This window comes from Semicossyphus pulcher, unplaced genomic scaffold, assembly GCF_022749685.1.
Source record: "Semicossyphus pulcher isolate SPU_LCO1_2020_fin unplaced genomic scaffold, fSemPul1.0.p SCAF_20, whole genome shotgun sequence".
NCBI classification, from domain to species: Eukaryota; Metazoa; Chordata; class Actinopteri; order Labriformes; family Labridae; genus Semicossyphus; species Semicossyphus pulcher.
Genome location: NW_027211694.1, coordinates 9,807,276 through 9,835,151, shown reverse-complemented (window position 1 = coordinate 9,835,151; position 27,876 = coordinate 9,807,276). Strand labels below are relative to the sequence as shown.

Sequence of the window (27,876 nt, the reverse complement as noted above, 5' to 3'; positions counted from 1 at the left end):
CCACTCCCACTCCCTGTTATGAATATGATTATGATCATAATGGTTATTGAAAGTTATGGAGATTTAAGTTTGGCATAAGATTTAGAGCCTGTTGCATTCAGTCTCATAAATATTCTGACCTCATGTCAAAGATTTTGTCTTTTAAAAATATATTTCAGCCAAAACATATATTTCCGCCTCTCCTTTGTTTTTGACAGAAGGCCTTTGCTTTGCATTTTCATCTTGGCTGGGTAAAGTTAAGTTGCTGCTAGCAGTGAGTGTGATGGCAGTAATTCTTACGGTGTTTAAATGTTAGATTTAAATGTTTTGATGTATAAATATAATTTCAACGTTCTCTCTTTTTTCACTATTCGCACTTTTCTCTTCTTTACTCCTCTTCTCTTTTCGCCGTCTCTTCAATAATCGATTTCCTTCCCACCGGTCATCTATCTCTCCAACCCCGTCTCATTCACCCTTTCTCCTTTCAACCCACAGCGTACGGGTGGGTTGTTCAGCAACCACGTCAACTACTACAACCAGACTGATGGCCGCGGATCGTTCCCACAGTCCTTCACTACCCAGCGTCCCTTGCACATAAGCCAGAAGGGCTCCCCTTGTGAAGGCGAGAGCCCGTCCCATGAGAAGCTCATGGACTCGACCACTTTCACCCCTTCCTCCTACTCCTCATCAGGTTCAAACGCCAACATTAACAATGCCAACAACACTGGCATGGCCGGTGTGGCAACACAGGGAATCAGTCGATTCCCAAGCCCGTCTATTAGCACTGTGGACGGGCACACAGGACAGCCGCTCACCCCCATCCTGCTGCCAAGATCCGCGTGGTGCTTTCCTCCGAAGAGGTGAGTGCGGGCCGCACAGCAGGTTCAATCTGCATCTTATGAATTTATTTCTCTTTCATATCCAGCAGGACAGATATTTAGCCAGCCAGCTAACATAAAAAACGACATGATATTTGAGTTCAGACATAAATTGTTCTTCTATTTCCTTCACTTTCTTTTTCCTCCCTCCTGTCTTTCTCTGTCTTTTGTACCTTGTGGCAAGCAGGACGTGTTTTTATGACACCCTCATGCGGTATGTTGCCAGGGGACAGAGAGAAAAAGTGTGTGTGCGTGTGTGTTGTGCTAGTCCCCCAGGTCCATACAAAAAGGTTTAATAATGCTATATAAAATGGCATTGCTGTCAGGTTGCTTTAGTGAGACTTGTTGCTATGCACATAATGCTTTAGTTGCTATAGCAAAAGCCTCTGTACTGGCTCTGTGCTGCTACTATAAAATCTGCTCCCAAAGCCAGGATGGACAGTTTGGTGCAACATGGCCAAACCTCTCCTATCAAAGGCTGTTTTTGCTGCTGTTCTCTGCTGGTTTACTGCATTTTATGGCAGGTCTGGGTTAGACAAGCTCACGCTTCGCTCCTGTTGTGATGCAAGTAGCTCAGTACAACTGTGGTACAATATAAAGTGAAAAAGAAAGCAGGCTTTACCCTGGCAAATTAATGTTTAATTGTCTGTATGCGTCCTTTCCTGACGCCATTATAGAGGCAGGGGTCTAATGTTTTCTTTATTTACCTCAGTCTGTCTTGTCCAACAACAAGTTTAGTGCAAGTGTATGGGTACTGGGTAGACTGTCATTAAGTTGCTGTGGGTGTCCATGCTTAATGGGAAAAGCCCTTTTGAGTTAAGGCTATGAGAACAGCAAAACTATTAACGTAATAACATCTATTGCTTCCTGAAGAAGCCTTACAGGAGTTACAGACCTTTACAAAATGTTTTGATCCTAGACGGCTAATGTGCGCATATGGAATAGTGTTGACTGAAGAAGATCCGTGGTAAAAGACGTCTTGGTTTTAGTGAATTGAAACTCCCTTTTCCTGTTTTAAGACAGCAAGTGAACTACAATTAACAAGCAATGCAAAGTATCAGCTTTTAAAGGCTCTATCTCGTGAGGTTGATCACACTCTTACTCAGGTTTCAATCAAATTCTGCTCTAACCCAGAGTTTGCTGTGGAGTCCTTAAATAGCTTTGAAATAAAGAGACATCTTGACATTTAAAGTTAGATTTTTTTCTTCACCAGTTCTTTGGATAATTTTATCTGCTCTTGTCTGACAAAACAAATAGTTAGTTAGTGTTCCTTCATCATAAAAAATAATGGTTAATGCTAACTGCAAGCTAAACCATTTATTTTGACTCTTAGTTGTAATTGGAAACACAATTATAAGCAGGTGCTTTTTGTGGAGCTGATATATTTTATCTTTTAAGATTTGGTAGAAGAAGGAAAGACTACTCTTCAAGTGTCAGGATGTCTCCTTAAAGCTTACGCCTGGAATATGAAACAGATGTTGGGCGATGGGGTGACAAGACATCTTTGAAATTCAAAGATAAAACAATGTATTATGGATTATATGCAGAGTTAGATTAAGCCTGTCTCTTAGGGAAAAGACAACCAAGACTTCAATTTGAAAAGAAAAGGTGATGAGGCAGATTTAGAGACTTTTGATTATGGTGAGAAAACGTTATCTGGGTTAATGCGTTGCATTTTCTTGTTAAGAGATGAGTAAAACAGGCAGCATCTTCATTTAGAATAATGAGAACAGTATTAAAAGTATGTGTTTAATTTCCCAGTAGGTCTCTAAGTATCAGCTTACAACATCAGCTGTTAGGAGCCATGATGTTGTCTGCTCTAGTGTTTTTTAAAGATGTCTGCACCTCACCTCTGCTTTCAGTCTGTCATATTCCAGATGTTGCCTTTAACGCTTTTTACCCTCCTGCTTCTCCTCTATTTTTTCCCTCTTGTCCTTCCTCCTCTTTCCTTTCCTACATGCAATAGTGAAGCCTCAGTGGGCTTGTCAGTCTCTCAAGCTCCTCCCTGAGTTTTTTGCTAATCAGCTGCTTCTGTGTGTGCGTGTGTGTGTGTGTGTTCGTGTTTTCATCCGTCTCCCTATTTGTCTACCTGTTTCTCTGTTTGTGGTCTTTGTTTTTGTTCATTTTGTTTGCCTGTTTGTTTGTTTGTTTCGTCTGTGTGCTTTGTCTGTCCGTTTGTAGCTCGGACTCAAGCGACAGCCGCCTGCCAATCATCCGGAGAGGGGAGGGGTCAACAGAGGAGACGTACGATGAGACCTACGGCGACGACAGGGAGTACCACGAGGACGACCACTCGCTCTCCTCTGACATGTACTGCTTAGCACTTTTGTTTATCTCTGAACGTCATTACTTCTGGGTCCTTTCATGTAATCATCTGTGTGTTTGTGTGTGCTTATTAGGCTTGTGTATCAGGATGACACATGTAAGCAGTTAACTCCCATGGAAGGAGGAGAGGAGGTAGAAGACAGAAGAGGAGGAGGAGGGTGGCAGTCTCCAAGGAGAGTCTTCCTCTGCCCCACTTCTCTGGGTGAGTACGCACACGTGTACAAATAGTGGATCTTTTGAATACAATTTTACACGCATTAAGTTTGCATATATGTCGCATGCATTTCAGGGAGGAGATCATCCTTCCATCTGGAGTGTCTCAGGAGGCAGTCAAGGCCAGACGTCTCTCAGAAGACAGCTGTGCCTCTACACCTAGTACATCATCAGGTAGGAGTTTGCAACATAATAAACCGTAACACATTGCACAGAAAGAAGCAGTTGAACTCACCTCCATGCCGTGTTCAGCATTCGTAACTCTCTCTCTCTCTCTCTGCTCTCTCCTCCTCCAGGCTCTGGCAGTAGCAGGGCTCAGTCCTCTGCTTAGAAGGAGTCACTCTCCTACCCTCTTCAGCCGGCTGTGCTCCACGCCTCCGGCCAGTCCCACAGGTATACTACATCCTCTGCACACATGTACTGGGCCAAAAGGTTTGAATTATACATTTCCTTAGCGAGCAGTCTTCTTTAATTTAATGAGGAAAAACAGCTGAATCCACAGGAGTGAATTTGAAGTGCATATTGTTGTCGTCTTTGTCACTGTACTTGTTAAGATACGTCTCCTGTGTTTGTTTTTCCAGCCCAGGAGAGTGATGCCTCCTACCAGCGGGTGCCCTCTCTGAGGCTAGAGGGCTCCAACTCCCATGAAAAGCTCAATACCAGCCTGCCCTCAGTCAACTGCGGGCCCTGGTGAGAACCTTAAAAACAACTGTTACTGTACAATGTTCATTCAAGTTTAAGTTACGATACTTTGGGAACAGAAGCTCTTATAATTAACCAATTTTTCACCCAAAGGTATAGCGACAGTAATGGAAACAGCCGGGGGCCCAGTCCAAGCCCCGCCCCTAGCTCGTCCAATCAAAGACCAACACGACCTGTGTCGCTCACAGTGCCCTCGTTACTGGGAAAAGACTCGAGCTCACTGTTACACGGCAGCGCAGGCAGTCTGGTGGAGGCGGTAAGTGTGTGTGTGTGTGTGTGTGTGTGTGTGTGTTTTGAATAAAGGGGTTACAGGATAAATTTGATGGAACTGCGATATGCTGTGCTTTACAAATTGGAAGTCTTATCGTCAATTATTGCTTTTTTTGTGGATAATTAGATAGTGTTGCTGCCTTGAATATGCATTGAAATGAGACAATGTTAAAGGTTTAGAGGTCAAAACTTATCCTGTATAGACTTATGACACCTGTGATAAGAGGGCGCAAATAAACACTGCTTTATTTTTCATTTAAAACAAGCTATGGATGACATCACCTTTGGCATCACTTCAAAAAAGCATGAAATTTATCAGAATATTACATCAGAATATAAAAATCAATCGAGGCTGTAATCATTCATTCTTTTTTCTCTCCTACTACCTTCATTCCACTCCCCTGTCCTCCCCTTCTTCCTCCCTTTCTCTACGTCCACACATCTCCTCCCCATTTTCCTTACAAGGTATTAATATCAGAAGGTTTGGGTCAGTTCGCCCAGGACCCGTCGTTCATCGAGGCAACCAAAGCCGAGTTGGCCGACGCATGCGACATGACCATCGAAGAGATGGAGCATGCGGCCAACAACATTCTCAATGGCAACCCCGCCACAAATGTAACATCCAGCACTCCCTCCACCTCCCAGCACAGCCCCAACGGCAACCTCCTCCCCTTCCACACAGCAGCAGCAGCTACGCACAGGGACCGAGCGGTCACCGAGGGCGGGGGAGAGGCCGCAGGAAGCAGAGGCTCCGTCCACGGGCCGTCCTCTGTGGAGGAGCGGCAGGAGCTTCTAGCAGGGGCGCGGGGACAAGGAGAAGAGGAGGAGGAGGAGGAGACGGAGGTGGAAGGAACAGAGGAGGGGAGCCACAGAGGCTCGGTTGTGATTGGAGGAGCACGGCAGAGGAACAGCGGGCTGTTGGAGGACGAGGATATGGAGTGTGTGACGAGTTTGTAGGAGTCGGCTCGACGGGTTCGTTTGGCCGACAGGCCTCTCTGACATCATCAGAGACTGACGCTTGTCAGTGCTGGGTAACGGCGCCGCAGCTGGCTCTGTCTGTCCCTGCCCCTCACATACACACACACACAAACACACACACACTCACTGTCTGCTTCTCTGCCAGACATAACTGCTCTGGACATTGGCGGCCAGTGACGCAACCTTAAACACCTGGTTATGACTTTGTTGATTTATATGAGTTTGTACGTGTGTGGATGTTTGTAGAAAGTATAACACACTATACTCTATACTATCTGAGTGTACGCTTTGTGTGTGATCTTTTGTTTTCTCTATTTGTACGTGTACGTGAGTGCGTGTGTTCTCCACACGTGTCTGAGTGTGTCTCTAAAGTGCCTCACAGTTTTATCATGTCCTCAAAGTGTGAAGAGCAGAAAAGTAGAGACGAGCAAAACGGAGGGGGAAGTAGGAATTAAGGAAAGGAAGAAAGGAAACAACAGAAGCAGGAAGTCCTTCTATGGATCTCCTGCTGTTGACATAGTGTGTTTATTGTTTTCATTTCTCTGCCTACTTTGGTCTTGTGTTATTGTTGTTTGTCTGGCCGCCATGAAGCCAGGTAGGGGACAGCAGACCAGCTTGTGGGGGGGTCGGTTAAATCAGGCCGCACCCACTTGAGGTCAAAGGTCAACTCCTCCTTCTTGGTTCACTAATGATGAAGCGCTGTATTGAGAAAACGGGGGCCAGGAAAACCCTGTTTGAAATCTCATTTCTCTTCCTCTTCCAAAGCTAAGGAACCTTGGAGCACAGCCCTGCCAGTCTGAGGGTGGGATTTAGGTGACACGCCACCCCCAGCCAAGGGGGGAAGGATTTGAGGGATGGACCAGGGGGGCTACAGGCAGAGAGAGACTCTCTGGCCAACAGGAAGCCAGCCAGCTGTTTTATCCGCTGGTCAGTAAGACCCCAGCGAGAGACAAACTCACCTCGTCTGTCAGCTCGATCAGGCTTCACCTCCTCTGCTGCTTTCCCTCGTTTGACCACGCTCACTTCCTGCCACAAACAGGAAACGGGAGGAGCATTTGGTATCCAAGCAGAGACAGCGAGCCCCCTTTTCTGCCTCATACCTCGTCGTTCCTCACTCCTCCCTCGCTCCTTCCTCCCTCCTCTTTGGTTACTCCACCATCCGTCTCCCTCCATCGCTGGGTTTTTGCTTTTTCAGCCCTCGGGAGGTGGGTGTGTCCAACGGGACAACAGAGACGGAGGGTGGAGGAGAGAACGGGAGTGACTGATTGAATAGAAAGCAGACTCTGGGCATGGATCTACAGAGGATCTGTCCGTCAATCAAGCTCACTTCCTTCTCCGAGACCCTCCTCGCCCTGTAGGCGTGGAATCCTATGGGATTTGCTGCCACACACTCTCTCTACAGACCACGCCCACTATGTATTTAACAGTTCAATATTGTGCAAAACTGGCTAGCCATGACTATTTTGTTTTATATTCATGATGTTATTGGTTTAATTTATCCTTGATTTGTTTGCACAATCGGGGTGCTGGTCTTATAAATGTATTTTTGCTCGGTTTATTTTAGGAGAATTTTAAGAGGTTTTAAGTATCGAAGCAGGGCGTAGTGTTTGCGTGTGAGCGTATAACTATTTTTGTGAGCGCAGGTGTGTGTCTGCGTTTTAGTACAGAATGTATGTGCGTACGAATGTGTGAGATAGCGTGTATCTAAAAGAGGGGTCTTTCTCTCTATCAGTATGCACCTTTTACAGATTGTATCTATTTATTTATTTATTTTTCCCAGAAGAGAAAAAAATGTGTGTGAGGATGCGTGTCTGTGTGTGTGCGTGCCTGTGTTCGAGTGGTTACTTATGTATTCTAAAAAGCTGATTTTAAGCCTAGACAGTAAATTAAGGTAGCATTACAAGTATGGTTTTGTGTGTGTGGGTGTGTGTGCGCGCAAGGATGTGTGTGTGTGTGTGTGTGTGTGTGATAATGGGCCTCCTTAACACAGGGTTACCATGGACAGGCATGCTTCCAAAGCTTTGTGATTTCTTTAGCACGGTTTTTACTTTTTAGCCAAGCTGCAGAGTCAGAAGCCACTCTCTCTTTGAATATAGTCACCGCATTTCTTTCTTTCTGTTTAGAGGTACTTAGGCGTAAGGTCTCCAGCGAGGTCAGCGACAGTTGGGTTGGGCTTACAGTGTCGATGAGTTTCGGCGTTGCAGCTTGGCCAGAAGGTAACGAGCCTTTTCGGCGAATGCTGCAGCTTTTTCTTCTTTACGGTGGACGGTTGCTCTGAATTGTAGAAGCACCAAATTCGCACTGCCACAGTGACGCCTTGTGAATGACCTGGGGAGGGGGATGACGCCCTGATCGCTCAGCTGAAACAGACGACAGTCACACGATTTCATCATTTAGTTGTATTTTAAACTCCAAATGAACTATTAGGGCTGGTGTACAGATGCTGCAAGACTTCTGAATGACATCTCTTTGTCTGAGGTCTGCTCATATCGCAACACATTCTGATTTGTTGTCATTGTTATAGGTCTGTAATATCATTCAAACTATTATACAGACAAGGCATTTGACGTGATAGTTTGGTTAACATCCGTGGATACAGATCTGCTCGGAGGGAAGTTGCGTCCTGGGCGATTGATGTAAGGTAGCATGCTGACGACCTTTTATGGCACAGGTTTGGACCTCAGGCCACATTACATAACACCGGGCACACACTGGCCTCTCTTTGATACACTATCGTCTCCAAAAAACATTCCTTATGTCAGTATCACAGCCATAATACAGATTGCCACACTTATTAGGCGACTTTATAGTGTTTAAAACTGATTTAATTCAGCTTTCTAAAGTGCGTGCACTGAAAATCTGGAAAAATCGCATTGTTGTACAGCCACAATCCCGATGCAAGACGAGTAGTCACATGCAGAAATCTTTCATAATAAGAGTATATCCAAATGTTTTGCTTCAGCCTTTTCCAATTCACTTTAACAGACACTTAATTCCCACCCAGAGACACTATCACGTACTTACAGCCATTATTTTTAACTTTAATTCACCATTAACAACTCGCTGCTGAGCTCTCATCCCTACATGTTAAGCAGAGCAAGTTTGTGGCAGGAAAGGGTATGCATGAACACACTGCCATACACTGCATCCTGTGCCAGTTACAGACTTCTGACATTAATATGCAAACTAAATGTGAATGTCGACCGTGTTTTGAGTGGCAGTGCTATTATTGTTTCGTGGTTGTGATCGGACTGCAAACTCCTGAGGAAGTCTGCGTCGTCAAAGGAATCCCCTTCCTGACATTCAGTCTGTTGTTTTATTCTCACAGTGTCTTTTAGCTTCATACAATCTTCAGCCTTTCTGTCTTTCTTTCACTTATTGTAAAAGCACCTCATTAAAATAGTTCTTTATTGAAGTAACTTGGTACCATAAGCTAACAGGCTAACTCGCAGCTAGTTGCTCAGTTTCAGTATAAGCTGTTTTTTTTTTGTCAAAAATTGTGGACACATTTATGGGCAAGCGTGTTAATGTGTGGAGAGCATATGATGAACACATTTCACTTTCTTTGTTTTGTTCTCACGCTCTGTTGGATCGGCCTGGGGAAACTTTATTTAATCTTGAAGTTTTAAATGTTATCATGAGGTCTCCTCCTGGTTATTTATTTGATAAACCTAATGACTACTAGGTCTAAATCCTCAAAACATACATGTAACCGGCAGGCACCTGAATTGTAAATTGAACTGTAGGATCCAGCGAGTGCAACAGTTACGAATGTCACTCTCTTAAGGTAGTCCTGATGATCCAACAAAGAAGCACTCTAAGATATCACCTGGTTATGGAGTCATAGACGTTCAGCTGATGAGGCTCTTTCACTTTACTTTTGTGTCCCTGAATGTTCATTCACATAATATCTCCAAGCTTACTCATATCACTAACCTGCATATCAGAAGTGCCAACCCAGGTTTTGTTGTGTCAGAGGTCAGAGAGACTCAGAGGTCTGTGGTGCCCCCGTGTGGAGAGGAGCTGCATTGCAGTTTTTTTGATGTTCGCATGAACTATGACGTGTTGTGTTGCAGTATACGGTATGAGTGGGTGTAAATCCTGCATCCCACAAGATATGCAAAAACAATGCAATAACTATGACTGTATTCAAGGTTCCCGAAGTAATTATACTTGTGAAAGTGAAAAAAATCACTATCATGACGATGTATTTTTTTCTTTTTGTTGACTTTATTAGTTAACTCGGTGGTTTCCATATCAGAGAAACCTTACATACTTGAAATCAGGTACATCGCAGTGCAGTATAGATGTATTTATTTATCTTTCTCGTGCCAGGGTGTCGGATCAGCATCTGCAGTCAAAAGGCGTGTTGAGACAGCGACAGGAAGTTGGTGTGGTTTATCATCCAGCCAGTGGAAACCCAGAATGAAAACTGGTTATAAAGGTAAAGCAACTACCTGCACCCCTGTGACTCGATATGCTTCTGACCTTCTCCCTTTCTCTTGTTTGGTTCGATGGAGCTATGTGAGTGTACCATCAGTATTGCATGAGGTTCATATGTTGACTTTGAGCGAGCCAGATTTTGCTTTGATCAGGTTAAGTATCATATCACAGTATAACAGAGTAGCTATTTCTATTTAATGTACATATAATTGAAGTCAGTGTTTCTTCTGACAGCAGTAGAGGGGTATTTGAATGGTGGTTTTGCATATCTTGTGTCTTATGTACTCATGGTTCATTTTCAGACTCCTAACCCTCAGACAGACAGAGCTCATGTTTATGTGATTATTGAAAGCTGAGAGAAAACGCAGACTACAGTATATTTTACCAGCCACAGGCGTCACTACTTCTTTGCTACTGTGTTGCCATCGTCTCTGGGTTTAGCTTTTTCTCATCTGAAATAATACAGACAAAATGCCCACAATTAGTCGTATTTTTACAAAGTATTGGTGGATTGACATCAAGGCTCAGAGCAGACAACATTAGCTAGATAGCACACACACGTATTACCGCTTAGTTGCTATTATATTTAAGCACAAAAAAACAGTAAACATCAGGTTGAACTGAAGCTGTGTCCCATTTCCATATCAGAAACACATTCTGTATTTAGCACGTAAACACCAAATTATGTATTAACAGTAAAAACATTATATTTTTAAATGTGCTGTACTACAATACTACACCTACTCCTCACAGCTGCACAACATTAAGGGGTACTTAGCAGCTGTTTAGAAGATTAAAAGAAGAGGCAGCATTTTTGGTGAAGCTCTGAAAATTCTTGACACTACATTTCCCATAATTCAGCGCATAATGTCAGTTCTATAGACCCTTTCTGGCAACATTATGAGCTCTATGCCTTCAGTTTTTAATTTAATCGTCTCCTAGCCGAATATGATAATACCTTGATGACATCGCTCTGACATCATCAGGGTATTTCTGAGACTTGACCAATCTCAGTGAATTTACAGGCTCAGTGTAGCGCCTGGTGGGGAGTTTACTGACCCCAATTCACGTGTAAAAAGTTCAAATGAAAGTGTCACGTTAAAGTCACAGCTTTGTTAAAATTTAAAGGCACATATACGGCATGATTTACAGTCAGTATCAATAGTGGAATATGCTTATATTACTAGTGTGTACAAGTGGTGTAATATGGAAGTGGAACACAGTATGTTTTCGTCTGCGCTGTCGTCATAAGCAGGAAGCACAGGTGTAACTTATATTTGTGGCTTGTTTCTATTTTGCTCTGTGGGTAAACCCAGTATGCATGAAATGTAGCCATTGTTAATGATATAAGTTACACCTGTGTTTTGCGGGTCACATTGTCCACCATGAGAAAAGTCTGTTGAGTTACCTGTGGTCTCTGCTTTGAATTTATCCGGCTGATTAGCAGCAGCTCTGTCCACCTACAGCTAGTTACACTACCACCATTTTCTGCCGTAAAGTTTGCATTTCAAATTTAAATAACGCCCCCAAGTGAAAGCTGACGGCCTGCGTTGTGATGGACGGATGACAATCCAGTTGGCGGTTGATGACAGTTGGAAGCAGTTGTTCCGGGTCTGAATGTAAGACGAGTATTTTTCTGGGATTGTTGAAGGTTTAATTTCATCATGATGGAGTTTTAAGGTGGTTTGACATGGTGAATTATATATCCAAGTAATGTTTTATGTGCATGGGTTTCTCTCTCTAGAGATATAAAGTATTGGTCCTATGTGAATGATAATATCTTTTGTCTCACCACTAGCCAATGATTGTATATTTTTATATACCATATATAGCGTTCTATAGCAAGATATATATGAATATATAATATTTAATCACCAGAATGTTAGAGTGCGGAAAGGGCAGGACACTTATTTGGGAATGTACTTATTGAAACGTTGGTTATGGAAATGTGTTATATAGACCTACTGACAGAGGGTCAGTATGAATTTATTGAGAAAAGTCCAACTTTATTGACCAAAAGAAACTGAATGAGAAACATTGTGTTTAAGCTGCTGGCACATACACAAGATGAGTTCACAACAGGCTAGGATGGTTCCCAGACTAATGTGGCAATTTATATGAATAATACTGAAGTAATGGAGGGTTTTATTCAGCATTTAAAGACACTTTGGTATCGAAATGATTCCTCTCAACAAGCCAAATTCCACACATTGTTCCTCTACGTTAAGCAACAGAGAGAAATGAAATGTAAAAAACGTCTGCGTCTGTTTTTCTTTTATCGTGAAGCGTGCTGAAAGACGTGAACCTACCAGCAGCCTGTCAGCGCAGGTCAAAGTCTGGACATTTTTCCTACTGTAGCATCAAGAGACGCGTCTCTCTTTCACTAGTCCTACATCAGCGTCACACACACACACATACACACTGTAAACTTCAGATGCATTACTAAAGCTATTAAAGACATCTAACCAAAAAGAACACCTAACAAGGACTAGGTCTCTATGCTTTGAGCCGTGAAAATCATGTAGCTTCTATTTTTTTTCTTCCAAGAAAAATCTGTGTGGAGAAATTCTCACTGAATGCAGACAGTAAAGTGAAGACGTTCAGCAGAAGGCCAACTAAATGTTAATTTTAGTGTTTATGCAGCGAGAGAGAAAACGATATGTAACATTTATCTGAATTTTTTGTGGCAGATCTGATCTAAAAACTTTTTCTGCATCTCGAAATATCTAGTTTGTGTTGAGGTGCTGCTTTACATGTACATGGATGCATTTAAAGCTGCTCAGTATAAAGTAAAGATGTCATCCAACATGCTTTAAATTGTATTTTACACACATATACCATTTAAATTGTATTAGAGTCGTGTGTTTATCCACATTTTTCCGAGAGAGTGAGGCCTGAAAGCAGGAGTTATTTTTCCTGTCTCGGTCGCTCAGATTTCCTTCATGTGGGTCTCCAGCTGTTTGGCCACGTGTAGGTCGTATTTTCTTGTAAACAGAAGTGTTTGTTGATCATTGTTTGATCCTGGCAAAGTATTTTAAGAGGACTATTTTGAATATAGATTTTATTTTACCTTTACCTTTTCAGGTGAAGAATCAGCATAGCCTGTTGTAGGAATCTAATTAACAAACGAGGAAATAGTCTCTTTGTTGTTCTGTTGTACAGATGTTGTTTGACCTCAGTGCTCATGGACGCTTTGGACGATGGTGCAGAAGGCGGAAGAGGGATTATATTATAAAATACAAGTTTATATTGCAAGTAGGTTCTATTTTAGATATCATATATAAAGATTATAAGATATTAAACGATAGGTTTGAGCTGGACTTTGTAGAGGGTTAAAACAAATCTTTGAGGGTAAAATGCACAGAAAGGATTCAGATGGACAAATGTTTTAATGGTTCAACCATCAGCTGAATGTTTTCATGAGGTTTAAAAATCACTACTGATAAGTTTCTTGTCTGTTTGATGCCATTGCTAAGCATGATTTTAGAGGCGACATGCAACAGGATTATATATTATCTTATTACAAGATTGAGAACGTGACACATTATATAGATGATTCTTAATAATTTAGACTCCCCTTGTGGATTTCTTATGAATCTTGATTGACGGTATAATAAGTAGGATTTTCCTAGAAAAATAAAATATAGACTATAAAATAAATCATCACTTATGGGCCTCTGCACATGTGTGTTGGTGAGTGTGTGCGCAGACCCCTGTGAGACCCTTCCCTCTGCATCTATTCTGTTGTTTTGCTCTGCACGGGACGTATTCAGGAGGGGCGCTGTTGTGGTTCCCTGAGCCAATCACAGCGTATAGGTGAGTGTGGGAGTGGTTCAAATTAGCAACTGGGCCCCATTCAGACAGGCGAACATGGCGACAGAGCGATGCAGAGATGGACTTCTTTCTGTTGGACAGGTAGTTGCCTCAAACCGGATAGGACAAGCTAACCGGCGGTTAGCATGCTAGCGCAAAGCTAACTGGCGGTTAGCATGCTAACGCAACGGTGACTGTGATGCTGTTGGTGTTAGCTCGGCGGGGTGGGCGTGTTCTCGCACGAGAGAGTGAGCTTCTGGTGATGAAGAGCCCAGGAGGAGGGGCCCAGTTTTAATGTGTTGTTGACTAAATGCAAGAAAAAAATCCTACTTATTATACCTTTATCTATCAAACTACTTTAACTATCAAATTATGCATCAGGCTGGGAGATTATGTGTGATGGAAATTGAAGGAACATGAAATTTGGAGCCTGCAGAACCTAAATAGAACAACACAACTGAAATGATTTTGGAGGCAAGCGAATCACAGTGTCACAGAGTTTTAAAACCATGATCACTATGTGGTGCACTGGCTCATAGTGATGCTCTAACAGTCGTAGATGCATGTAAAATCCTCACTGACCACTCTCGGGATGATTTATTCCCTCGAGATGTTTGTGAGGACTATAATATGGTTTATTTATGACCCTCTTCTTTTCTTCAGGTTTCTGAGCCCTTGAGTGAAACCAAATAGATATTTGCTTGCCCGATAGATTTAGAAGCGTAGGATAGTTCTCACCTGATGTGTAGCAGCACCTTCAGCAGCACCCCTATTTAGGATGACTGTTAGTGTTGTACGGACCTTGAAAGCCTCGAGTTAACCACTCATTCCCTCTCTTCTACTTTTTATACACTTAGATTAATAATGACCCATAAAGGAGATCCCAGTTTGCACATATATACGGATCACAAGTTTGACTTTTTGGACCCACAGCCTGTTGATTGAGGAGTTTTCTGTACCAGCTTCTTCAGGATATAACTTCAGCTAACGACTCTCAGCTCTGGAGGTGTGGCAGCAGCTTTATGATGCAGACGTTCTGTCGGCAGAACCATGAATGTCTCTGCCTCCCTGCACCTGCTACTTCTCTCTAATGTTACTGATAAGAGCTACTTCACATTGAATGATTTCATCCCTTGAATGTTGGACGCAGTGATGCTCATACTGGTGCACTTACATCTTAGTATTTGAAAGTCATTTTGAGGCTACTTGTTTATGTTTGTATATTTTTTTCAGCAGCCCTTAATGGAAGAAAAGGTTTGATTTTCTTTTATAGCTGACCACTACAGACATAGAAGATCTATTCTGTTGCAACATTCAACCACAAAGAAGCAGATCTTGTACGTCTGTGTGTGTGAATGCTTTAATGAACGGCACATCTGAGAGCATCGGCAGCGTCGTGTACATTATCAGTGTTTCCATCCTGTGAGTGACTCTTGCCGGTTTGGAAACGTCTCGTTAACAGCATGCCGGCGTTAGCTCATTATTTATCCAGGCAGGACGATCCAGGCCTTTTGCCAGCCTGACCAATCAATGGGCAGGGGATCCACAGCTCCACATACAGCCGTGTTTTCTGTTTCATATTTACCGGGTAAATGCCAGGGCTGTGTGGCTCTGTTCTCCACTGGTCAGTAGTGTCTTACGATCTTGTTTGTAGTCTTAGTTCACGACTCATGCAAAGCGTCAAAGGGCCTTTGACAGGTTTGTTTGTTTGTGTTCTTTTTCTGTCGGAGCGAAGTCTGTTAGTTTATTTCGTACGGAGAGAGGCGTTCACACAGAGACCAATTTGTTGTAATATTAGTAGTGACGCTACTGTTAAATGTAGTTTTTAATAACAGCACTATTTATGGTTAAAAAAAAGAACTAGAGTGTGTTATTGTACTTGCGGTAGCTTTGGAGGCAGGTGGCCATTTTGTAACTTGAGTTCTTTAACATAAGCCACTCCCCCTCGGCTGCGAGGGATTTCATTGGTTCTGAGGTTGCTAAGTGACGCTGGCCCAACATCATTTGGACTCCTCAGTAACCATTAGTCTCCTCAGTGATGACTGCATGGTCTCACGGTTGACACACACTTTTATTTCCTTCTTCTTCTGCTTCTCTTTCTTTTTTCTAAAGGAGAGTTTTTTTTGTTTTGTTTTTTTCATTCATTTCATTTTAGATTTTAGAAAGGGAAAGAATACAAATCAAATAAATCAGAATATTAATTCAATCACTTTTTCTACTCCTATTTTCAATAAAAAGTGAAACGAAAAACCAAACAAAAAGTTGATTTGTAAATAAGTAATGTACAGTTTGTATCTGTAACTTGTCAGTCTGTCATTGGTGACAGAGTCTGTCTTGCTTATAACGCACGCTACCAGTAAATAAAAAAAGGAAAAAGTATATTTAGACTGTATGGTCCCTTGAAAGCAAGTTTTAAATTAATATCTGATGTATATTCCTGTAACATTGCATTTTTATCTGAGGAATGATGTTATTAAAAAATTGCAAATAAATTGCATTTCCTACAGCTGTGGTTTTATCGTCTCTTTGATGTTTGCATTTCAGGTCGGCCTCTTTCCTCACACTTAATCTAACTGTCAAGTTACTATAACTACAGCTTTAGTTAATAACTGTCTAAGATATGGATGCCTTATAATTATTAAGTTATTAATCTATGAAATGCAGATATATTTGAATGTTTTACACTGCTGTTAGAAGATATCATCGACCCTGAAACATCGTAAACATACTATAAATGTTTTTAGAATGCCATTAGACAGTATTATCATAGATCCTGAATGCACCAGCTTTTAAAAGCACAAGTTAAAATGAACAACAAATATCATTATGGTATTGTAGGCTTCTGCTACTTCTTACGAAGAAACAGGCCTAAAAATTCAGATGAGTGGATCAATGAGCCTGCCTATTTCAAGGCTCCTGCAGAGAAGGTAAGAAAAGACTTCTACACGGTAAGATTGTAAACAGTCTCTCAAATTTAGATTGAAGAGTTGAGATCATTTTGGTTCGTGCCGGACACAGAAGTCACACGCAGCAGCTATAATTAGCTGTCAGCCTGCAGATCGGATCATCGTTTCTAATCGGTAACACACCAATCACAACAAGATGGCCCCTTTAAATGCAACTTCCTTCTCCAACAATGCTGCACACACACTACTGCTGCTCCACCACCCCAGCCTCCTCTTTTCTAGTCTGAAGCCTGTCTTGATCGTTGCTTGCGTTGTATTAACTCTTGCGGCGGGGACACTCCCTGGAAAGCTGTAGCATGCTGCTCGGCTAACCCGGGGAGCAACTTCAAGAGGGGAGCCATCAGCGCCAAACATAACTGTATTTCCATTTGGCAATAAATGGTTAAAGCTATGACGACCGGCCAGTCAAATCACTTCGAGTAATTACCTTCTTGTTCACCATGACAGCGTTTAATCAGCCATGACATCAGTATTAGTGATTGTTTATTGATTTTACAGGTATTTTCAAAGGATCATGAACTACACTCTATTTTCTAACACTGAGAGCTTCATTACGTGTCCGGTTTATGAGTTGCCATGTGTCTTTTCAGATTCCCCTGCTGGGAGAACTCTTTCTCACAGTTCGGACACTTGAACGGTTTGACCCCGTTGTGGCTGAGCGTGTGTCTCTTCAGGCAGTTCAGTGTGAGGAAACGCTTTGGGCACTCCGAGCACAGGTACGGCCGCTCCCCTGTGTGAGAGCGGTTGTGCACTATCAGGTGACTCTTGGTGGAGAAGCCCTTCCCGCAGTGGGTGCAGGTGTACGGCGTCTCGCCCGTGTGAGACCGAGTGTGCAGCAGCAGCTCCCCGGACGAAAAAAACGACTTCCCGCACGTGGTGCACAAATAATTCTTCTCCCCTTTGTGCATCTGCATGTGTCTTGTGATGCCTGCTTTGCTGAAGCCTTTCCCGCAGATCCTGCACAGGTTGGAGGGGCCTTCGTGCAGGCGTTCGTGCTGCTTTAGCGAATAGTTGCACAGGAACCCCTTGTTGCACTGGCTGCAGTTAAATAGCCGTCCTCTCTTGTGGAGTCTCTGGTGCTGATAGTAACCTGACGAGCTGGTGAATCCCTTCTCACATTGGCTGCAGTGGTACTTAAAGCTGTGGAGCTTCATATGAGTCTTCAGCTGATTTGGAAGTTCAAAAATCTTTTCACACTTTGGGCATTTGGTTTCTTCCTCTGTGAAGTTTTTATTCACAGCCCGCTTGCTCAGAAACCTGTTGTCCTCCCCCGTGGGCTCTTTCCGTCTACGCTGTTCCTTATTTTCCAAGTTGTCCTTTCTTTTCCTCTTTCGCTCCCGCTTCTTTTCAACACCATCTTTTTGTTTCCTCTTTTTCTCAGAGTTGCCTCCTCCTTTCTTCTTTTCAGTGTTCAAGTCTGTACTTTTCTGCTGAGATCTTGGTCTGTCTTTCTTCACATAGAGTCTTTTCAGGATGTGAGCAGTTATCTGGTGCTCACTCTGAATGTGCTCTTGGACCTTCCTCTTTGTCCGGTGTGTGAACGAACACTGAGAGCAGGTGAATAAACAGGAGGCACGACCTGAAAACAGCAGAAAATAGCAAGTTAGCAAAATAAGATGATTCTGGATTCTGTTTCGCTCCTTCAGCAGCTTTTGTCCTACCTGATTCCCTTTTTGGCAACCATTCCTCTGCAACAACCTCTGAGCTTTGACTCAAATCTTCTTCCAAATCTTTTAATGCCAGTGTCTCTTCCTCATTGTTGTAATCATCATCTTCACTGTAAGGCTCAATGAACCGCTCCACTGCTGTCTGAACAGGGAGGGCCAGAGTGGACAAGAGGTTATCTTCTTCACTGCTGGACGGCGCTGTGGTAGAGGAGAACATTTTACACACACAGGTAAAAAAAGAAGAACCCTGAATTACATACAAAACCTGTTCTTATTCCGTTAGACTTACCAGAACTGAGAGTTCCCAACTGTCTGTGATGAAGAAGTAGAGTCTTCAGGGCAAAGGGCTCAGACAGATGCTGTCCAAATTCCTCTGCTAAATAGACTGTTTCAGTGAGCAATGCTGCTGTCTGACACAGAGAAGATCATAGTCACATTCTTACACAGCTTTAAGTTTGATGTAACTCAAAATTCTCTTTGTTTTAGTTCAGTAATTACAAAGTAATAAATAATCCCAATGCCTTCTGATTGCATCCTGAAAAAGAAGCTATCATTTAAATTATAAAATGACTGATAATAATAATAATTATATGTATATAATTAATAATAATATAATGTGTACCTGCTGCAGGTCGGGTATGGGCAGCAGCTGCTCCAGCCTGGACAAGAACTCCGACACCAGCTGCTGCAGTCTTTGGTTATAGTCAGAGCCATAGTTTGCGGGAAAAACCTCCTGCAGAGATACATTTTCAATACATTAAGCCACTGTGAAAATAGCTCTTCGATTTCCTTTAAAAGCAGATCAACATTGAATCATTTTGTCTGTATCCCTTCCCTTTCGCTTGACATATGTGTCTCACACAGATAGACTTACTCGGAAGAAGAAATCCTTTTCATAAGGAACATTCAGAAGGTTCTGAACCAGGCTGGCAAAGTTTGTGTATGAAGTCTTCAGTATGTCACCGCTGGCCTGATGAGAAGCAAACAACAATAAACAAAGTTATTTTGGTAAGTCCACAATGTGAGGGCTATGACTGCATGTTGTTTGCCTTTAGAGCAGCCTTGAATTTTCTTTAAAACCACACCATCTGATCTTTGGAGCTCAGTTCAGCACCACAGGCGTGGATTTTATCCAGGTGGCTCTGGATGGTCTGCAGGTTGGAGACAGCATCACCGCGACACAGCTCCAGGACCAGCTGCAGCAGGACGAAGGTGAGAGGTAACCCAAAAGAGCACGTCACGAAAAGATTGACTTCCATTATGAGACAGGGAAATTAAATGTATAATTCATAGTTAGCAAAGCACACACTAGCATCAGTACTACAGTAAACTATAATTAAATGAGAAATCATTGCTCACCCTTGCTCTCAGTCCCAGGATGAGCTGAGCTCTCTGACTGGGACTCAGGAGCTCTGGGACCATCTCTGTCGTCAAGGTGATAAAGTCCACCAGCTTGTCATACTGCATCACACTGTGCTGCTGTATTACTTGCCACATGAAAGCAGATATTAGCCTCATTGGAGGGACAAGAAGATGTAAGGAGCCCGGAGGGAGAGGTGAACCTAGAGAGAACATTTCAGACAAACGCAATTTTATCTAGAGAGGCTCAAATAACAATTTAACAGCGGTTTGTCCACAACTCTTTACACAGGATTAGCTTACGTTAGCTAAATAGCTACATTAGTGGCTGTATTATTAACTTAAGTAACTACTTTCGAAAACTAGCAGATAAATACATTTATAAACAAACAAACCTGTGCTTTTCCACGCCATTTCGTTGCTTAAAAACACCAAAACACTGAATAAAACACGACTTCAACATTCATCCTGCAGTGATGGAAAACACACTCATGACTTCCGGGTAGAACGGATGTTGTGAAAATTGTGTTCGTTGTCCTTCACAATAAAACCCTTTTCTTTTAGTATTCAAATTCAAAAGAGCTTTATTGGCATGGGAAACATACGTTTACATTGCCAAAGCAAGTGTCAAAATAAAAATACAAAAAAGTACAATAAAAGAAGATAAAGACAAAATGTGTAAACAGAGCTGTATAAAACTGCAGCATTATAATCACTTAGAAAATATGGTGGCGTTTTACTTAAAATATAAACTGAAAATGTTGAATTTACTTTACTTAAAAGTATAAACAGATAAGTGAAGATCACTCACTACTATAGTATTCTTCGTTTGATGTAGAGTCGGTTCGCATTCAAAATGTTTCTTTCAAAATAAAAGCTGACTTGTTTCATTATATTCAAAGCAAATATGTCGATGTAATGCAGAAATAAGCAAAATGTGATGATAATAATATGAAAGGAACGATGGCAAATTATGTGTAATATACAAAATGTTGGGTATAACACCTTAATAAGTCTCATTTTTATTAAATGAACTGTTCAACAGTAAGGAATATGTTGAAAATATGCCACTTTTCAAAAATGTCAGCGCTAAATGCAATTGAATGACCGACAGCAAGTTAGACTTATTGTAATGTACAATAAAACCCTCCCTTGTATTCAGTATGTTCCATTTATTTAACTAAGCAGAGACGTTTAATCATGAAATTTTTGAGACTAAAAGCCTATGTCACAAAAGACCGTTTTTGTGAAGTAGTTTGTAATGATACACAGATATTTCAACAACGTTGGGGGTCAATGTTGTGTAGTTTGTAAACTGAAGAGCCCCTGCTGCCCCAGCTTGTACGATCACTGGTAACAACATGAGACCACATCGCACCAACACACCCAGTAGTAGCTTCACGCCCAGCCAGTGCCGACCACATCGCTGGCGGCAGCTCACGACTACTCACTATAACTGAACGTGTTGGCTCATGTATCGGGGAAAAAATCATCATTATGCTCTCGAATCTTTAGTTTGCTGACGGAAACTGGTTTACATACACTGTGAGTTGCTAATTTGTGCGCAGACTTGGATAGGACGCTTGGACACTTAACCATGGGGGACAGACGCAGAGGCGCAGCTAAAAATGACGAGGACCACTCGCATGTCAGCCCGGTTGTCAAGTATCTACTGTTCCTGTTTAATTTCATATTTTGGGTGAGTGTTTCTTATCCTCTTAGAGTCAGTGGGTAACCTCTTACTACTCTAGATTCTTGGCAGACTTTTTTTCCACTGTATTATTATATTATGATAACAAAATAAGAGTTTGAAGTATTTCAGATTTCTGTGTTTACTCTTGTTTAACCTAAAAGTGTGAGGTGTAGATTTTATTTGCAGACAGGTTGAGCACCCAGTGCTTTGTTTGAGCACGTTGATCATTAACCTCAGTGTTTTAGAAAAAGTGAAACAGTGTCCAGAAAAGAGCAGCAGAGAAGTTAAACATAGCTGACACACACACCAGGTGTTTACAGCTCAGCCACTGAACAATCTCTCTCCTTTTATTCTGCAAATCAGGAATGTTCGGTCAGATTTGATCCCTTAGGATTTTGAGCTCAGAACCTGTTTGCCTCATCTCACTAACAATGCTTAAAGCACTGTGGTTTCATTTCAAGCTCGCTCCTTTCATAACATACTCAGTTACCAAGAAACATATGACAAACGTTCATTTGATTCATATGTTAATTAGACAATTCAACTGTAGCAGACACTGTTTTATTTGTCTATTTCAAACAAGCCTTGGAGAACTCAGCAGGTGATTACATTCATTGCAGCATTTGCTAAACACTGACTGAGTGATCCTTTGCAATAAGTTGTTAATAATTGTGTGACTATAAACTTTCAAAGTAAAGGTGAATTCAGTGACAGCAAAGCAGGGGCACGTAAACAAACCAAAGTTCACATAAGCAGATTTCTGCCTTTCCACATTTTAAAGCAGATCTGTTTCAGATTAGACCTGATGGTATTTGCTGGAGTGTGAGGGGACTTTGTTGTTTCTGGCCGAGTAAAAACAACACAAAAGTAGAACTTTAAACAAACCTGTGTGAGGGTATCGGCCGTGTTTGAGCTGCAAACTTGACTCCTCCTGGCCGTGTAGCTACAGGATAAGGCCGTGCAAAAACTTGCAGCTCTTCATCGTGGAATGTGCTGTTGCCATTTCTGTTGCCTCTGGCTATAGCATAGGACACACCAAAGATTACTGCAAAATGCATGCTTCCTTTTTACTCTAGGATGCAACAAAAAACAACACCTGTTTGCTTCAGGTGTCGTGTCTGCTGTTTCCACTGTGAAACTCAACCTTTAACAAAAGAGGGCAGACAAATCCAGCTTTGCCCTCCCACCCTAAGAAGGTGCATGAAATGGATCCATTTCATTCAGGGTGGGAAGAGTGTTTCAGAGTGCTCCCCTTTATTCTATTGAGGCCGCGAGAGGAGCGCTGAGTGAAAGCCTCTTTATTATTCTTCTTTTTTTTTAAGGGAAAGGTGCAGATTGCTGCCAGGTCAATTAAGTCAAATGGGAGCAGAGTGGACTGAAGAATCTCCGTATCTACATTTCTAATTGAAATGCAGCAGTCCTCTTGTTTAACACGGATACACCAGGAGCCTTGAAGCTAAACAACCTGCGCTCTTACTGTATATTTTTGTAGAATTAGCTCTTATCAGTGCAGTCTTGTTTTGTTGTGACTCATGTTTACCTGATTTCTGGTGAATTGTGCCACTCCCCGGACAAGTATGAACAAAGTGTGTGTACTGTCTAAATTACAAATGCTTCATTTGAATTGTAATGAAGTTCAGTAAATGTTTGGGAAACGTTTTCTATATGTTCTCCTCAGATAATCGCCCTGGTGATGGTGTCCATCGGAGTGTACGCCCGCATGATGAAACATGCAGGTAGATGATCCTTCATTCGCACGGTCTTTCTTCATGTTTAGAGGGAGACAGTGGGAGGATTGAGTGTCAGGACAGTTACTGTTTGAGAGTGATAATTCTCTCAATCGTCAGTATTTGAGCTCATCCTTTCTTCTTCTTCCCCTCAGAAGCGGCCCTGGCGTGTCTCGCCGTGGACCCCGCCATGATGCTGTTGGTGGTGGGGGTCCTCATGTTCATCATCACCTTCTGTGGCTGTGTGGGCTCGCTGCGGGAAAACATCTGCCTCCTGCAGACAGTAAGTCATCGCTTAGCCACCTTCCAGGCTTTAATGTACTCTAGAGATGAGATTTGGAGACTGTACGTTGGTAGACCTAACTTTAAACAGTGTTGAGACACACGCTGTTTAGAAATGCTTTTATTTTGAAAAACACACAAATCAGCCTTGACTAGCTTCTATCAAATGTTTTTCTAGTTAGTTTTCTGGCTTTTTCTTCTTGTTATTTACAAGTGGGAGAGATAACCAGTAACAGCTGAGTTTGCATGGAGACGCAGGCTAAATAATTAACCCAAAACAGACACATTTTTACAGTGTTGTAACTAAGACTCTCTCTCTGCTCCTCACAGTTCTGCATCTGCCTCACTGTGATCTTCATGCTCCAGCTGGTCGCTGGGATCCTGGGCTTCATCTTCTCTGATAGGGTAATGAAAACATAGCTTTGTTTTCTATCAGAATAATGATATAAGCATAAATGTATTTGCTATACCTATTTATCTGTGAGAGGCCAAATCGTCACGACAACACTGATGCACCTTTCAATAGTTGCTCAGTTCTTTTATGAACTCTTCCTTTGGGAGGATTGTGCTTCATTTGCAGCGGCTGATTGTGAAGGATGTTGAAACACTGACCTCTCCTGGGCTTTGTGTGTAACTGCTACCAAATTGGAATAACCGTGTGAATTGAACAGCAGAGTTAGCCCTCAAATACATTGTTAGATGTGACTTTTATTGAGAAACAAGAAACTTTTTTGCTTTTTGTTTCCCACAACTACAAACATAAGAATTTATTTTAAACATTCACTTATTGTTCTTCTTGTCTCACTCTGCTCAGGCTCGGAATAGAGTGACTGAGATGATCAGTAATGCCATTGTCCACTACAGAGATGACATTGATCTGCAAAACCTCATTGACTATGGCCAGAAAGAGGTTAGAGTTCAAATATAGATAACACACCACACACTGCATTTTATAGGTATACACATTGATACCTAACAAGTCTTCTAATCTCCTCTCTCTCTGTCGTGTGTCTGTGTTCAGTTTGGCTGCTGTGGAGCGGTGACGTACACCGACTGGTCCAACAACATGTACTTTAGCTGTGACAAGGACAACCCGAGCAAAGAGCGCTGCTCCGTCCCCTTCTCCTGCTGTATCATATCCAAAGACAAGGTCACCTTCTGTACAGCTGCTCAGAACTTTTTATTTTGTTCTGATGTTTTTTACCTGCGAATCTTTATCTTTACATTTGGGTTTCTTTTAACCGTATGTGTACATAGCAGGTGGTTATTAACACCATGTGTGGCCAGGGCATGCAGGAACTGGAGTACCTTCAGGCTGAAGAGCACATCCACACCGACGGCTGCATAGACCAACTGGTGAACTGGATCCATAGTAACCTGTTCCTGCTGGGAGGCATCGCTCTGGGTCTGGCTATACCACAGGTAGGATACCACAACATGGTCAAGACTCTAAGAGTACACAAAGTAACATGGTGACTCCTCTGCTTGTGTTTTCTCTCCTGCAGCTGGTCGGCATCCTCTTGTCTCAGATTTTGATCAGCCAGATCAAAGACCAGATCGAGCTCCAGAACTACAGCCAAAAGCACCACTCCGACCCGTGGAGCTGACCTGGGCCGGATCAGACCAGATTCTGACGAAAGATGGTGACACCCCGGCAGGTTAGAGGGCAGAAGTTCTCTGACAGAACATGTGTCATCTCTTCCTGGACTGAACGTTCAGCATCATCGCTCTTTGACGTAAAAACAAAAGACTCGTGGAGAAACCTTTAATGTGCTTTTAAACGCTTGGCATGGAGGTCAAAGTCAGGACACCCACACAGGTAACACAGGTGGAGAAAGAGGACTCTGTCACCCCCTGCTGGACAAAGACCATGCTTGAATTTACCAAACTTTGTGCATTAGTTACAAAAATCCAAATCCTTTTTTAATAATTACATTTTTGTTGCCAACCGGAGCGGGAATAAATGCAAAGTATTTTTGGCTTGATGCTGCAAATGTCTAATACAAATTGATTTTGTACACAGACAGAATGTCCTATGCATACATGGTAACATTGCCTTTGGCTGCTAGCATCTCTGAGATGTATTAGACATTTTTTTGATAACTGTATTAACGATATGTACACTAAAATATGCATTTCCCCTTTTAAATTTGAGTTTTAAAAAGTTATAAATAAAAAGGTCAGTCTCCTTGTTACATTTTTTGAAGACAGACATGAGCCAGAGGGTTTACAGACCACTGACTTTATAATAAACTTTTATTACATTACATTACATGACATGGCAGTGTTGTGACCAAGTCATCTTTGCTCAAGTCCCAAGAAAGTCTCAAGTCATTTGGTCCAAGTCTCAAGCAAGTCTCGAGTCATTTTTTCTTGGGCAAGTCAAGTCAAGTCCTTAGTTAAAGCAAGTCAAGTCACTTTTTTTCCCACCAAAGATCCAGCACTCTGACCTGTAGTATCCAGTCTTTATAAAGAGAAAAGACATGGTATTAGTAGCTCGTCTTATAATTTTATTATTGGCCAATTTACATAACCTGTTCAAACAGTATGACAGTTAATAGTATCTGTATTATCTTGGCGCAGACGCAGCCATGATACCATGAGACCGTACTGAGTAGTAACGAGTACGACTGATGAGGCTTCTCTTTGGGGGCTTTGATGTTGCGTGTTGCCATAGCGAGGAGTTTGACTGACAGCCAGCCATCCAATCATGACAATCACATACCGGGGAGCTTTCTGAGTCGTCCAATCATGATTCCCAGCCCTGCATGGCCTTTATAAGCTCATATTCTGTACACATGTTGTAGGTTATACTGTATATTCTCAATCCTGTTTGCATCATTATTATCCTGCTCTCGCCTCCTCCTTTTTGGTTTTTCTTCTGTCATCATTTTCAGCTATAACACAAAAGGAGCGGGGAATTCCGACTTCACCACTAAAGAAAACAGTTGTGCGAAGGCCTAAGGCTGCGCACTGTTGTATTGTTGATGTGGTCGCAAGAACGAGCCAAGTTTGTGACCAATCAGTGAGCACGCAGAGGTTTAGTTTCTCTGACTGAGGCTAAGACAAGATTAAAAATGTATAGTGCCTTTTGTGTTCATCCCCTGCTGTTGAGTTTTTTGGCGTAAACTCCTCCAGGTTCTTTCAAGCTGTCATTCCTTTGGAGAGACATCTTCATTCTTCAACCTGTAATGTATCTGTGAAGCAGCGTACACTAACATGCACGACCTCTCCTCTCTCCACCCGGTGTCTCCGCCCGGCAAATGAAATCCTGAGTTGTGAGACATTCCCCGCCTGAAACCTGACGCCTGTAATCTCTGGGAGCAGAAACAGTCCTGCGTGTTGAGCAGCCTTTGACGCACGTCCACAATCTAAACATGACATTTCTGTGTTAGTTTAAAGCTGCAGTAACACAAACCTTACTGGGATTTTCCCTTTAGTGCGTGACAAAACCGACTATGTCACCAATCTGATGGCATGAAGTTCAAAATAATGTGGTAAAGGTGTGATATTTTATAATCTAGTAAGAGTAACTTCTGCAGCTACAATGAAAAGGTGACGGCAGCTTCTGGTTCTGTGTGTGTTTGGTGTGTGTGGGTGAGTGAGAGTGAGTGTGTGTGTGTGTGTTGGCCCGGGCTGCGGTACTCTGTGTGTGGTCCCTGGTTTTTCTTTTTTGCCTCTGACTCACTCAGGCGGCCATGTTGCTGTAGTTTTCAAGGAGGCCCAGACACACACACACACACACACACACACAGAGGAGGGAGCAGAGTTAACCCAGATTTACTCTCTGAACACCGGAGGAGAAACAAAGCATCTGCAGCCGTGCGAATACCACAAGTGCACTGTCCAATTAATGCGATAACAACAGCACCGAGGTGCAGATTTGACCAGTGAGAGGTTTGTTTTTAAAGCTGTCCTTGCATATTCAAGATCTATAAGATCAGCTTTACTAACTGGGTTTGTATTTTGTGTTGATATTTTGTGCTTTGCAGGTTCTGAAGATGCCTGCAGACACTTTAACAACGTCAGGAAGCCCAGTCTATTATGGAAGTCCCAAAGGAAACTGTTAAAAGTAGTCCCTTCCTCCGACAGATACTCACATGCACCCTTCTGTAACAGCTATTCAGAAGTCCATGTAACTCTGTGATACATACAGTCATTAGTATAACGCACACAGCTGTCAGCATACAGAATGAAAGGCTCTTTATAACTCTAAAAACATAATCTTTTTGAAAGTGTATCTGATGTATAACAGGTATTGTCAAGATAAAGTACTTTACGCATCACTTTGAAGAGGCCACATGTACATTATCTATATGTCATACGACTATATCACTGTGTTCTTTCATAATACTGCATTATTATAGTAAAAATGTTAATGTCAATTACATATGCAGGCCATATAACATGATATACATGTGTGTATTGTATTCCTTATTCATACTTACACCTATATGTGTTCATTATAATACACCCATCATGGCTGCGGGTGTAACAACATTAGATATCTGGATTTCCTTTGTACTAACAGCATTTTAATGTGTTTATAACTGACTATACTTCAATATAATGTTCTTTTTT

At 42.2% G+C, this 27,876-nt stretch overlaps 3 protein-coding genes across 3 annotated transcripts in view; 2 read left to right on the top strand and 1 right to left on the bottom strand.

The window, feature by feature from the left end:
* Positions 1–16,092, top strand: part of cacna1c (calcium channel, voltage-dependent, L type, alpha 1C subunit) — a 214,659-nt gene extending 198,567 nt beyond the window's left edge. Inside the window, exons 43-50 of the mRNA XM_069670681.1 lie at positions 475–839; positions 3,039–3,167; positions 3,257–3,384; positions 3,472–3,569; positions 3,692–3,788; positions 3,977–4,085; positions 4,191–4,353; positions 4,833–16,092. Coding sequence (XP_069526782.1) covers positions 475–839; positions 3,039–3,167; positions 3,257–3,384; positions 3,472–3,569; positions 3,692–3,788; positions 3,977–4,085; positions 4,191–4,353; positions 4,833–5,324 — 1,581 coding nt within the window. The 3' untranslated portion in view covers positions 5,325–16,092. The remainder of the gene's footprint in view (positions 1–474; positions 840–3,038; positions 3,168–3,256; positions 3,385–3,471; positions 3,570–3,691; positions 3,789–3,976; positions 4,086–4,190; positions 4,354–4,832) is intronic.
* Positions 16,093–17,035: 943 nt separating this feature from the next.
* Positions 17,036–20,066, bottom strand: LOC138599709 (putative zinc finger protein 286B). The gene is made up of 8 exons (XM_069671465.1): positions 19,989–20,066; positions 19,594–19,796; positions 19,320–19,430; positions 19,109–19,204; positions 18,857–18,967; positions 18,524–18,644; positions 18,229–18,432; positions 17,036–18,146 (listed from the first exon to the last, which is right to left on the bottom strand). The coding sequence occupies exons 1-8, from the start codon at positions 20,005–20,007 to the stop codon at positions 17,119–17,121; spliced, it is 1,893 nt and encodes a 630-aa protein (XP_069527566.1). The 5' UTR covers positions 20,008–20,066; the 3' UTR covers positions 17,036–17,118.
* A 965-nt stretch (positions 20,067–21,031) lies between these two features.
* tspan33a (tetraspanin 33a) lies at positions 21,032–25,431 on the top strand. Its single transcript, XM_069671392.1, has 8 exons — positions 21,032–21,292; positions 22,965–23,022; positions 23,169–23,296; positions 23,626–23,700; positions 24,110–24,205; positions 24,317–24,445; positions 24,556–24,717; positions 24,801–25,431. Exons 1-8 carry the CDS (start codon positions 21,191–21,193, stop codon positions 24,900–24,902), a joined length of 852 nt encoding a protein of 283 aa, XP_069527493.1. The 5' UTR covers positions 21,032–21,190; the 3' UTR covers positions 24,903–25,431.
* Positions 25,432–27,876: the final 2,445 nt, after the last annotated feature.

What these genes read in the sequence shown, in the direction of transcription:
- LOC138599709 (XM_069671465.1), bottom strand. An exon ending in TGAGCTCCAAAGATCAGATG is followed by an intron (nt 19,205 to 19,319) that starts GTGTGGTTTTAA and finishes GCTTCTCATCAG; the next exon opens with GCCAGCGGTGACATACTGAA. An exon ending in GTTGCCAAAAAGGGAATCAG is followed by an intron (nt 18,147 to 18,228) that starts GTAGGACAAAAG and finishes TGCTGTTTTCAG; the next exon opens with GTCGTGCCTCCTGTTTATTC.
- tspan33a (XM_069671392.1), top strand. Translation starts at nt 21,191, where the DNA reads ATGGGGGACAGACGCAGAGGCGCAGCTAAAAATGACGAGGACCACTCG. An exon ending in TGTTTAATTTCATATTTTGG is followed by an intron (nt 21,293 to 22,964) that starts GTGAGTGTTTCT and finishes TGTTCTCCTCAG; the next exon opens with ATAATCGCCCTGGTGATGGT. An exon ending in TGGGTCTGGCTATACCACAG is followed by an intron (nt 24,718 to 24,800) that starts GTAGGATACCAC and finishes TCTCTCCTGCAG; the next exon opens with CTGGTCGGCATCCTCTTGTC.